General features: G+C 49.1%; 2 protein-coding genes across 2 annotated transcripts; one reads left to right on the forward strand and one right to left on the reverse strand.

Moving 5' to 3' along the window:
• Window positions 1-4,943: 4,943 nt before the first annotated feature.
• Window positions 4,944-8,858, forward strand: LOC123072286 (receptor-like cytoplasmic kinase 185; the record flags this gene model as incomplete). Its single annotated transcript, XM_044495852.1, is given in 5 exon segments — window positions 4,944-4,971; window positions 6,176-6,375; window positions 6,650-6,839; window positions 7,019-7,410; window positions 7,675-8,858. Coding segments are annotated over 5 exon segments (1,368 nt in total), but the record flags the coding sequence as incomplete, so codon positions are not given.
• Window positions 8,859-9,068: 210 nt separating this feature from the next.
• Window positions 9,069-12,590, reverse strand: LOC123072287 (probable feruloyl esterase A). The gene is made up of 11 exons (XM_044495853.1): window positions 12,303-12,590; window positions 12,150-12,219; window positions 11,419-11,498; window positions 11,173-11,238; window positions 11,008-11,055; window positions 10,855-10,922; window positions 10,532-10,604; window positions 10,291-10,452; window positions 9,866-10,060; window positions 9,553-9,641; window positions 9,069-9,453 (listed from the first exon to the last, which is right to left on the reverse strand). The coding sequence occupies exons 2-11, from the start codon at window positions 12,214-12,216 to the stop codon at window positions 9,243-9,245; spliced, it is 1,059 nt and encodes a 352-aa protein (XP_044351788.1). The 5' UTR covers window positions 12,217-12,219; window positions 12,303-12,590; the 3' UTR covers window positions 9,069-9,242.
• Window positions 12,591-13,223: the final 633 nt, after the last annotated feature.

A 13,223-nucleotide genomic window follows, 5' to 3' on the forward strand; every position in this document is an offset into this window, starting at 1 on the left:
GTGCTAGAGGATCCAATGATCACGCTCGCCCAAAAGATCAACTCAGTGACGCGGCAAAAGCGCCACGTCAAAGCAAAAGCTGCAAAGGATGGAGACCCTCAAGAAGCGGGTCACTGACGGAGGGAGTGCCAATGGCGGATGTGCCAGCGGTGCAGGTGGAGTGTGTGGCCGCAAACCTGGTGGAGGTCGTGGCAGTAGTGCGCAAATGGTGTCGCCCACCGTACATACGCCGCCATGGCCGGTGCATTACAAGGCTCCGTACGTCTACATCATGAAGCCGTTGGGTAGGCAGACCCCGGCAGCTGTCACCGCGTAGCGCAGTTGCTCCTCTCGGAGTGTTCTTCACCGCAGCTTGTCCGGGCGTGGACAGAGGGCGTGTAGCAGATGGGTGCCCGCACGCTGTTCGCGTGTATGCCTAAAACAGGGGAGACGGCCTACGACGGGGACCAGGAGATGATGGAGATCATTCACGACGGCGGAGGAGGAGGAGGTGCCTATGAGGACGTGCATGTGGAAGACTCGGATGCCACCTAGTCCGTCAACTACACCCAGACCGGCACGTAGCAGGCCAACACCCAAAATGGGCACACAACAGCCGAATTGGGTTGCCGGACATCATCAGCAGGAGGAGCAAGACGAGGGCGAGGACGATGATTCGGATGATCTTGCCGGTGATCTGAAGAAGAGGGGTAGAGGAGAAAGCTTCAACGTGCGGGAGGACGAGCTATTGTGCGATGCATGATTGACCACTAGCCTGGATCCGATCCATGGCACGGAGCAAAAGGGCATAACCTTCTAGAGCAACATTCACATATGGTTCCATGAACACAAGCATTTCGCGCCCTACTCCGACGCGGTCATCGGCAACCATGAATCAAAGTCCCTCAACCATCGATGGCACACCATCCAAGAGGCCATCTCGAAGTATTGCGGCCACTTGAAGCATCACATCGCGCGGTGGCCTAGTGGTGCGCAAATCCACAAGCAAGTAAGTTCATTTGGCCGGATATGCATACTTTTTTTGATACTAGACGGATATGCATAGTTCTGTAGCCGGAGATGCATAGTTTTGTGGCCAGATGTGCAAAGTATTATTGGCCACCACCCGGATATGCATACTTTTATTGATCACTAGTCGGATATACATAGTTTTGTAGCCGGACATGCATAGTTTTGTAGCCGGGTATGCAAAGTATTGTTGACCACCATCCGGATATGCATACTTTTATTGATCACTAGTCGGATATACATAGTTTCGTATCCGGATATGTATGCATAGGTCTTGACAATGTTTTATTTTTTAGCCATCTCGTGCGTGTACGATGTTCACGAAGTTGGAGAAGAAAAATTCCACGTCATACGTTGTTGTTTGAAGTTGAACGTGCAACCAAAATGGAACATATTCATAGCCAAGACCGCCGCCCAAGCCATCAAAGAAGAAACCGGGGACCCAACTGACCCAACAAAAGAACCGCCCAAGAATATTAGAAGAGGGTTCCGAAGAAAGAATTGGGAGGAAGAGAGGGCGAAACGAGAAGGTGCGACTGCGAAGTTGATGGAGAAGTTTGAGGACATTTTGTCGAAGAAGGAGGCACACGTCAATCGCTCGGAGATCAAGTAGGAGCAAAAGCCGGAGAGGTTCAACCTGTTGATGATGGTGACCGAGAAGAAGCTGGCGCTCAAAGAGTAGAGGGCCCTGATCGAACAGAAGAAGGACATGCTTGAGGAGAAGAAGGCCATGCTCCAAGAAAATAAGGTGGAGATCATAGCGATGCGGAGCACGCCAAGATGTTGTCCTTGAAGGTGGAGTCTTTGGATGTCGACGCAAAAATGATCGTGCAAACCGTCCGCTACAAGATGTTGCAGCGGCAACATGAGGAGTGTGAGGCGGTGGATAAGGCGGGGGAGGAGGCGGCGGAGATGGAGGCTGCATATATGCGGCGGCGACGACACCTTGAGCGCAGAGGAGGGTCGTATTGGCGGTCCGACATGGCAAAAAATCTTAGTTTTTTGCGGGAGCTGATATTCTTTTGTCACCAGGCATGTCAAAATTGAAGCATACTCGCCTTTTTTTGGATGTGATCGGATGTGTGATCCGGCGCGCGCTAAGGATTGGACTTTTATTTGCATTTTAAATTGATACATTGGATAGTGGCCTCCGACGTTGATGTCCCGGGGCTGATTCCATCCTGTCCACGGACGAATGTCGGAGCAAATTTACGTGTCAACGTTGAAGATGCCCTTATGGTTACAAACGGAGTCATTTAAGGATGTATGGGTGCCCAAATTTGTCAAACTCTGATTGTAGATGCTCTAATCGCTGGAAAGCTAACACGGGCAGTCGGTGCAGCCTTCAGCTTTCAGTTCCATCCATGTGTGAAGTTGGTTGGTTCGCTCGATCCAGAATGGGACTAGTAGGATTATAGGATATTCCCTGCTATTGAAATCAATATATGCCCAGCCCCAGCTGGTTCGTTCAAAAAAAGATTATAGGATATCTAGTTAGTTACTCCCTCCGTAAACTAAAATAAAAATATTTAGAATACTAAAATAATGATCTAAATGCTCTTATATTAGTTTACAGAGGGAGTACAAGATAAGAGGATCGCTTTCGTGGCAGGGGCCGGGCAGAAGAACATATTCGCGGCATCGTATCCACGGGTACCGTGGCGCCTCCGTCGACGGGGCGCGATTCTGCGATCCATTCGACCTTGGATACACGCGTGCACGTGACATGGCTCTCCTCCCCTGGTGTAACCGGATGCCGTACGCGCTTGGCCAGTTGGGCGAAACGATGCCCATGTCATGCGCAGAGCCGAGCCGAACGATGCGGGCAGCACATATCCGAGCATTTTTGCGTCCTGGTGGAATGAGGTCGGCCGGATCAACCCAAGGCAGGCGCGGCATGCCATGGGGTACCTTTTCTCTTTCCCAATTTCCGCGGGTCCTGTTGGCCGGAAGGAAAGCGAGGTCGGCCCGGTGATCGCCATCGGTGAAGGCAGAGACAGGGCAGGCAGGTAGACGCGGGCCGGCGTGGCGTAGGGTCTTCCCTCCACGTTTTCTTTCTCCCCGTAGGCTAGGTTCGTCGCCCTGCCTGCTCGTGTGTGTTTCCTTGAGCTCTCTTCTCCGGATCCACTCACTCCTCGATCGTGTCGTGTGCGTGCCCGTTGTCGTGGTTGCCCTTTTCCCGGCACCCGGACCCAATGATGATGCTCCGAGATGGCGTGCGTGCGTGCGTGTGCGGCCTGAGCGACCCGGGCGGCGGCACGCGCCAACTCCACGTCCGCGTCTCTCGTAGGGACGGCGGCTCCGGCTCGTACGCAGACGCAGGGGTTGCGCGCGGGCGGGCGGGGGCACTTGGCGCGCGTACATGGATCCGGACCGGACAGCGTCGTGCCCGTCGCCGTCGCCGACGTCCTTTTCGTTTCCGTTCGTGTGATGACGCGCAGCGCAGCGGTTGGCTTGGCTGCTTCTATCTATAGCGGTTCGCTTGCTTTGCGCCATACGTACGTCTGGTGGCCGGGAGAGACGGACCCTGACGACGACCAGCGTGGCCTGGAGCCCCTGACACGCACGCCGCGCGCACTGCTGTGCTGTGAAGCCATGTGTGCACGTTTCTTTCTTTCGAATCGCCTGTAGCTGTAGAATATGCGGACCTGCCTGGAGTCTCGGCTCCGGGTCACGGGACGACGCGCGCTCCAGCCAGCTGTGTTCCTGAATCCTGACGGCACGCACGTTCTCATCAGCTCCGCGTGCACTGCTTCTACGCTTCGTGGCGCATCTGGCACGGCGACGCAGAGACACCTGACGCGAGACACTGATTCTGCAGATGGCCACGTAGGCCATGATGGCATGGCACCGCGTGGGGTGGGGGGCGGCAGGAAACGGCCATGGAGCGAGCAGGAGCAGGCATCCGTATCCGCGGGCAGGGCAGGATAGATGCTCTCTCCACCTCCATTGATCGAGTTGATCGGTTTGGCGACTAGTTTAATCCCCGGGGAAGCGCGCGGCGCGGGAGACGACAAAGCCGACGACGACCGGCGGAACACCGGGGCACCACCCATTCGGCCCTTCTTCCAGAGAGACATCATCATCATCATTCTCTCCATCGATGTGGCCCGGCGCAAAACTACCTCCACATAAACAAAAACAAATAATTTTTAAAACAAATAAATTAAAGATGCGTGACAATATCTACCACCACCACCACAACAAACGGATGGGTATGTGAACGAATGCTACCCACACATGAGGAGGTACATACAATCTGTCGCTCCATGTAATAGTACGTCCGACGGTGTGAAAGAGAAAACTAGTACTCCCTCTGTTCACTTTTATAAGTCTTTAAAGACATTTCAGACAACATGCAAAGCAGCCTATTTTTAGTTGTCTGAAATGACTTATACTGTACCGCCTGCCTGGCAGTGGCAGTGTGAATTTGAATTGTGGATGACGCGAGAAATTCCAATGCCTCACCTGCCGAGGTGGCACGCAGGGAGAGGCAAACGGATTGTGCCCCCAAAGATCCCCTCCTCTCCACTCGGCCGGCCCTCGCTTGGACAGCCAGAGCTGACTTTTGCTCCTCCTCCACACTCCTCTTTCCTCACCTATTGCTCCCTCCCAGCCTCATGTTCTTCTCCCCCTTCCTGTAGCTTCCATCCCACGGCCCCAACCCCAATTCGACCCTCCCCTCCCCTCCCGCCCTCTCCCCCGCCTAAAAATCCAGTCTTGCTTGGGTGCCGTCCCTCCTCGCAAGCGGAGATCCTCGACGGGAGGGGATCCCGCGTCGTCGAGCCCCGGCGCGGCGGCCTCTCCTGTACGGGCCACGCGCTTTCCTGGTTCCGGCGAGAGGGAGCGGGGAGCGCGCCTGGATGAGCTGCTTCTCCTGCTTCGGCCCGGCCCTCGAGGCGGAGGCCGGCAAGCCGGGGCCCGACGCCAAGGACGGCGCCGCGCCGGATCGCGCCGGATCAGGTGCGCCCGCTGGATCTTGCAACTGCAAATCCCTCCCCACCTCTACCTTTAGCTTTAGCTTCGCGTTGCTCCTTGCTCGGTCACCGCGGCCGGCGGCGGCGTCGTGTTGTTGTTGTTGTTTATTGTACTGCCTGCGCTTCTACTGTTGCTTGCTTGCTTACTGCGTGCCAGCCATGGTTGTGGTGGGTGGAAGCAGAGGAATGAGCTGAGCTGCGATCTTGCCAATAGGACTGACCGTGTGTGCTCCTTTTGCTGCACTTAGTGAGCAAGAGATGGGAATGCATATGCTGCCGCTAGGATTGTTTTTAGCTCTGGTTTAGTTAAGAGAGAGCGCTGGATTGGAAGCTGAGTAAACCTTTTTCTGGCAATACTAAAACAAGGAGAACAGGCAGTAGGCTGTCTATGCATGGGTACTAAGCCATGGTTATTTTGTTACCATGCCTTGAACCCCAGACGCATAGCACGAGAGAGTATACATTCAGTCGATAAGATAGGAGAGGAGAGGATACAGACACATGACGTGGCTGCCATTTCAATACTCCTTTTTACATATAGTGGTTATGTTTGAGCCAGTGTATTCGTCCAGCTAGGCCGCTAACTCGTCGTGGCGATTCACAGTTTATCTGACATTCCTCTCCTTGGGGGGTTTGCCGGTTTGGCAGCATAAAGCGCAAGACAATTGTAGTGTAGAAAAGATTGATACTAAGAGGACCCTGCCTATTATGGTGTACAAAAGACTGGCAGAGGATCCTTTCTTCTCATAAAACTGTGTGATGGAGGGGAATTGTAGGAAATGCTTTCAGTATTTACATCATTGTGGCAATGCTTCTGGTGTTACTTCAGAAACTGATTGCCGATTATTTCTCTAGCTAACGGCTGTTTCAAACAAGCTGGGCATTAATTCCAAACCTTCTACTTAAATGTGGCTGTTCACTAGCTCCCAGGGGAGGAATATGATTTTGTTGTTGTTGTGTGGTTAAGACAAATGGTTAAAAATAGGTATTTCCTTCAAGCTGAAGTCCTTCTAGAGTAGTAGCAAAGTTTCCTTCATCTAATACCACTCAACTTCTTTTAATGTTTCTACTCTCTGCTGGCAGAATGCTAGTGCTCTAAGAGTGAACCACTTTTTTTTTTCTGTTAAATCATTTAATTTAACTGATTTGTACTAAAACTGACTGCTAACTCTGAATTATTTTCTGCTCAGATAAATTGAGGCTGCAGGGTGGATCAGACCCTAAGAATAACCATCTAACCATCCCTCGGGATGGGAGCAGCCAAAACATTGCCGCACAGATTTTCACTTTTCGTGAGCTTGCTGCTGCCACCAAGAACTTCAGACAAGATTGCATGTTGGGTGAGGGAGGTTTCGGACGTGTATATAAAGGTCGCCTGGAGAGTGGGCAGGTCAGTATACCGTCACTATACACTGAGATCTTCCTAAATACTCCCTCCGTTCGGAATTACTTGTCGCAGAAATGGATGTATCTAGACGTATTTTAGTTCTAGATACATCCATTTTCGAGACAAGTAATTCCAAACGGAGGGAGTACACTCTAACTTATAGATTTTGAGCGATTCAGCTGAAATATTCACCTCTTATGCGAATTGTTGGTAGAGTTTCTATGTTTATTTTAATTGGGTTAGTCCTGGACACTAACAAACTGATTGTACTTCTCAGGCTGTTGCTGTGAAGCAACTTGATCGTAACGGTCTCCAAGGAAATAGAGAATTCCTTGTTGAGGTCCTCATGCTCAGTCTCTTGCATCACACTAACCTTGTCAATCTAATTGGTTATTGTGCTGATGGTGACCAACGCCTCCTTGTTTATGAGTTTATGCCACTGGGCTCATTAGAAGATCACTTGCATGGTTCGTTTATCTTCTCTTTGCGATGTCATCTTTAAAAATTCCATGTGTGCTTATAGCAGTATATTCTAAGTAGTATTTTTATTATTACATATGTACTCAGCATGACTGCTTCATGAATCCTTTAAAAATCAATGGCATCTTTAGTTGAAGGCTAAAGTATTATTTTCTAATATATGTAGATGTGCCACCTGAGAAGGAACCTCTTGACTGGAACACACGGATGAAGATAGCTGCAGGTGCAGCCAAGGGCTTAGAGCATCTTCATGACAAGGCCAGCCCTCCTGTTATTTACCGGGATTTCAAATCGTCAAACATTCTTCTTGGTGAAGGGTTTCACCCGAAGCTGTCTGACTTTGGCCTTGCAAAACTCGGTCCAGTTGGTGACAACACTCATGTCTCAACACGTGTGATGGGAACTTATGGCTACTGTGCCCCAGAATATGCTATGACTGGGCAGCTCACAGTGAAATCGGATGTCTATAGCTTTGGCGTTGTTTTCCTTGAGCTGATTACAGGGCGCAAAGCAATCGACAACACCAAACCCCAAGGAGAGCAAAACCTGGTGGCATGGGTATGCTCTTCTATACTATAGTTATTTCAGTCGGCATGCTATACCTGATAATTTTCTGCCAGGGTTTGCAAGTAGCTCCTGGTTTCACTTCAGCATTCTTAGTGAAACACCATCCTGCTAGCTAAGCCATTGACTGAAAATGTTCTTTTCTGTTACTGTGCTAAAATTACCGTCTGTAACCAGTTGCTACTTCAGTTTATTAGCAAAAGACAACTTCTGCTCATTTTGACTTTGGATAATTAACACATCTCGTCTGATCTGCAGGCTCGTCCACTCTTCAAGGATCGCAGGAAGTTTCCTAAGATGGCTGACCCAATGCTTCAAGGCCGGTTCCCCATGAGGGGTCTGTATCAGGCTTTAGCTGTTGCTGCCATGTGTTTGCAAGAGCAAGCCACAACCCGTCCTCACATAGGAGATGTTGTCACTGCTCTCTCATATCTAGCTTCTCAGACATATGATCCAAATGCCCCAACTCAACATACTCGGAGCAATTCGTCGACCCCAAGGGCCAGAAATGTTGGTGGGCGGAACAGCGAACAGCGCAACGGCCGCTCGCCAAATCATCATTCTCCCAGGACATCAAAGCACGGAGGGGAGGTCAGCCGGACTAGTTCTACTGGTGGTGATTCTGGCCGGAGGTCAGGATTGGATGAAATGGACATGGCAGGATCACAGGCAGGCAGTCCAGCTCAGACAGGAAGGAAGAGAGAAACCCCAAGGACTGCTGACAGGCAGCGCGCCATCGCGGATGCTAAAATGTGGGGGGAGAACTCCAGAGAGCGGAAGCGACCGAACGGCAGCTTTGATAGTACAAATGAGTAAACTGGACAGTTCTCTTTCACGACGTCGCTCTAGCATGGGGTCGACGAGTTTGCTCATCAGCACCAGACGGGCCAGGTTTAGGAACACGGTCATTGTTCCAGCACTGTCCCGTTGTCTGTGAATAAAGGCTTTTCTTGCCGTCAGCACTGCCTCACGGTTGCTTTATCTGTAAGTCGTTGCAGTTGACATGCCTTCTCCGGGCGGCGTCCATTCCTTGCGAATGTGATTGTGTCATGTACTCATGTCCTTTAGAGCTCAGGAGCCTACAAGATGCAGCTAGAAATGTAGGAAAGGGAACGGGAAGACCGTCGAAGCCGCAGAGCTGCGTCTGTCGGGTCCTTCCTTTTTCTGCAGTTACACGATGTCGACGAGTACGCTCTGCTGCACCTGTGTTCTGGAAGTGATCATGCAACCGTGCTGGGCAGTTTCTTCTGATGGATGAGATTTCAGGTTTGGTTGGGGATAGGATAGAGATTACCCATGTTTCGTACAGCTGCTATTGTTTTTGTGTCGAGTCGCGGGATCGGTCATTTATTTGTATTAGCTTCGATGTACTTCTTCTGCTTGTATCTTAGTGCGAACATGGTTTAGCATGCAGCAAAAGTATCAGGTTATTCAGAATTTCAGTGCCCATATGTTATTGTTCTCCTTTTGTTCCTGGAAACCATGCTGTTCATGATGTATATACTGCTAATTTTTGTCAGTCATGCTCCCATCTTGCAAATCATCTCAAAACATTTTCAAACTGACCGCATTGATTGCGGGAGCGACGACCATGAATATCATGGAAGAAAACTTCAGTCAGTGGTAACAGGTGAGCAAAGGGAACAGAGGTATTTTGTACTGGAAAATGCTTCACATTACCAAGCAAACATTTACAGCAAGCATCTTCCTGTGGAGCGTGGTGGTGTTATCCCCTCTCTGGATGCAGAAACAATGAAGCAGAGAGGGTAATGATAGGTTGCGTGCGTGGTGCTACTATGATAATACACAACTTTTTTACATTGGTTTCACTGGGCGCTGTGTCTTCTTCGCTGGTCCGACAGACCGGGCTGCTGCTGCTGCTGCTGCTGCTTCGACAAGACGACGTTTCCATGGAGGTCCATCTTGTACCGCAGCTCGGCGTAGTCCATGACGATCCTGCAGCTGCTCCAGGCCTCCGCGTGCATGCTCACGCCCAGGTAGGTTATGTGATCTTGAATGCTGTTACCGCTCACAGACCTGAGAAGGCAGCGAACAATGTTAACCAAGAGCGGGTGGCATGCGGCGCGGCAGTGGCACAGTTGACGGGAGATGGCCGCGGGGGAGAGAGGGAGGGACCTGCTGCATGCCGGGTCTTCGCCGGAGTCGTCGCAGATCTGCTCAACCGTGTATACCAGGCTCCCGAGCCCGACATCATGGACCCATACCTGAAGGAAGGACAGGAACACAGACGCATTATGCAGTGGGGCTGATGGGGTGGGTATACATTGAAAGGTTTCTTTGGTTCCCAAGTAGAAACAATATGGCACAGAGCACAAACTACACAGGACTAAATGAATTTTTCAAGGCAATATATGCATTTAGCGAGTATAAACAGGTGTAATAGGTGTCATCACAAGTAGAAACAAGCGTGCCACGGAGTGGGGCATACCTCTCTTGGAAAGTGATGGTAGGTCTTCTGAGGGAAGAACGAGAAGTATGGTGGCAGATGAGGGACGATATCGTTTGCATTAGTAACTCGGATCGCGTGAGGCAAGTATCTCTTGAAGTAAGAAGCAAAAGCAGCATTGCCGACGCGAGGTTGCCCAAATGTCATCAGCTTCACATCATCCAACCCGTAGTTCACCTAAAAAGGAACACACAGTTCCCGTTAGCTGTGCAGGTTAAACCATCAGGAAAGAAAGAAGCGGCAAATAACTAACTGCTCAGATATGTATAGACTGAAAACAACTATTATAACTCATAATGAGGAAAATTAGCAGATTGAGTTAGGGAAATCTATTTTCTATGCAACATAATGTAACAGGGGGAGCTCAACGTTAATGTGTTTAAGATCAAGGCAGGTTCAGTACTCACAACAAGATCAAGTGCACAAAATGAAGCCATAGCTGCCCCCATTGAATGCCCTGTGACCATGATCGGAACATCTCCATGCAATTTCCGAGTCTTTTGAATACCGCTGACGATTCCATCGCGTATGGTTGTGTTATGATAAGCAGAGTAAAATCCTCGGTGTACCTACACGAATCAAGCACTACTATGGTTTTTGTTTTTTTTTTACAAAATTGCATTAACTATATGCTTTAGCTATGCTCACCATTGCTTCAGGCATGCCAGGGTAATCAAGATCAAGTTGTTTCCATAACAGGTCCTCTATCCAGTTCTGGATGCTGATAATTTGGAACATGAATACGGTTGAGGGATTATAAAGTATATTGACACCCTTGGAAATGACTATTACATGCAAATGGAGAAAAAAATATGCAAACTAAAGGAACAGGTCAAGGATTCATAAATTCTAAGTACACAAGAATGAAATCGCAATACCTAAAATCTGCCTCTTATCAGTGATAAAACATTCTGAATAAAAAATAAATTACATTTTTTATAACCAAACAAAACAAGTTGTACGTCAATTACCTGTTTTCTTGAGTTCCTCTAAACACAACGATGACAGCATTAATATCACTAGCAAAACCAACATATGCCTGCTTAGTCATCATAAAAAAAAAAGATCAGCTTAACAGGTGGTAAAGATAGAGATAAACAGACAGAAGGCAAGTAGGGACGAACCTCTAAGCAGTTCTCCACATCTACGATGATGTCCATCATCTCAAACCCCTGGGTCATCCAACAAGTTTACATCATCATCCATTACCATACCAGTGTTGTATGAAGTTGGACAGCCATTTTTATGTCACAGCAAACAGAAAGCACTTGAGTGGTAATAAGCGTTACCTCAATCAGGTCACCGCATCTATCACATGTCCAGGTAAACAACTGTGTCAAATCAGCAGTATAGATCTGCAAGACATCATCAGGCTTAACTCCAAAGTATACTTTTGTAGGGTAGAAACTTAACTAACAAAGCATACTTTTGTAGGGACTTCCCAAGATAGCAGAAGAATTTGACAAACTAATGTAATACTGAATGTTGAACTAATATTCATAATAATTAGGATAAGAAAAGGCGAATGAACTTACGGCAGCAGCATATTCCACTAGTGTCTTGGCAAGGGTTGAGTTGTATATGGTAGTGGATGGCTGTTGTATAACCATAGGTACTGTACCACAAACTTAAAACATCAGCACCAAGAGCAACATGGATAATGCTGGATACATGGAGAAGTAGTTTGCAACAGTACAGTTCCAAAATGAAAGCTGATCCAGGATATGTTATATACACCCTCTGTTCCTAAATGTAAGACGTTTTGGCAGTTCAACGTCTTACATATAGGAACAGAGGTAGTAACTCAGAATGAAATGTAGTATACATGCTATAGTTGTAAAAGCCTTTGTTCTGTTTGATGGAATCAGAAATTTACCATTCGCTCTAAAAGTTAAGCTGAACTGTCTTGTAGGAACAAAAAGAAAAGAAAAGAGTTGAGTCTGAATCTGACCATGCTACAAGACTATACCGACTACACACATTTGCAGTCAGCGTTTTATATCTGAATGTGCTGGTGACTAGTGCAGATATGGTCAGTTTGAGCTTCATAACTCTAATTATGAAAACAAAAGTGCATCCAAAATCAACTTGATCTGGCGTTGCCGATTTTTACATGTATACACCCATTTGGAGGCAAATCAAACAAATTAAGCCCGGCGAACTGCTCCAACTAGGAGCAGGGCCCTACTCCAAAATAACAAATTACAGCCAAGAGATAAGAGGAGGGCTAAGCCAAGAGATAAGAGGAGTAGCTAATCATTCTTACCTCTCCCGGAGCAGACCACGAGCAAGCACGCCAGTAGAGTCGTCTTGAGCAACGCGCGGCGCTCCATGCCCTGAAAGCCCCAGACAGAGAATCAGAACAAACTCTAGCGAAAATCCCGCCAATCTTGGCACAGGAGCCGGGGAATCGCCTTACCGGAGGCCCGAATCGAATCGAATCCGCCGGCGATCCACCCAGAAACTCCGCACCGAGCGATCGCCGGACTGGACGAACTAGTGGGTCCGGGTGAGCGCCGCGCGGCGACCGGGAGGCGAATCCGACGGAGCTCGTGCCGGAATTTTATTGCCGTACGTAGTGGTGGAAACAAAGGAGGAAATCGAGCCGTGGAAGCTAGCGGGTAGACGAGGAAGGGACAAATAAATTAGGGGTCCTTAATAATTTAAATCACGGGAGGGGAACCGAAGGGGGAAGGGGATTTCGTTAGCGAGAGAGAGCGTTTATATAGGGAGGAAGTACGATTGTTTGTACGAACACACCGGTGGTTTTTGTGAAAAGACGCGGCTGCCCCTGAGGCTTATCTGGAGTCAAGATCGCCGTGGTTCGGGTTTGAGATCAGATCAGAGAGGAGGCCGGTCGCGGTCTGACCGGGTCGGCTGTCTGGTGGGCCCCGTGCCCATGTGTATGGCAGGCCCGTGTTTGAACCGACGTCCCGAGCACATGTATTCACAAAATTCAGGTTATTTTTCTTTAAAAAGCATAGTGTAATAAAAAATTTCGTAAAAAAATACAAAGAGCACCAAACATAATGGAAATCGTGATGAGGCCTTTGGACCGCCGTACGACCACCACTGCAGCTAGAACAAGCCGACACTGCTCCCCTACTCGAGAAGGCATGACCTTGCGGCGACAATTAGGAAGTCTTGATGCGCGTACTAAGAACCAATGTTCTGAATCCACAGTCGTCATCCTCGAATCGGATCGATTTGAAGCTCCTCTTGTTGTCGCGCACACGCGACAGGAAACTCTAACCTCGTCACCCCAAGGAGACGGTAGGAATATACATGAAGCTCCGTCCCGGCGGACAAGTTCAAGGAGGATCGTGGCCGCAAAGACCGC

Source organism: Triticum aestivum, chromosome 3B, assembly GCF_018294505.1.
Source record: "Triticum aestivum cultivar Chinese Spring chromosome 3B, IWGSC CS RefSeq v2.1, whole genome shotgun sequence".
In the NCBI taxonomy this organism is placed as follows: Eukaryota; Viridiplantae; Streptophyta; class Magnoliopsida; order Poales; family Poaceae; genus Triticum; species Triticum aestivum.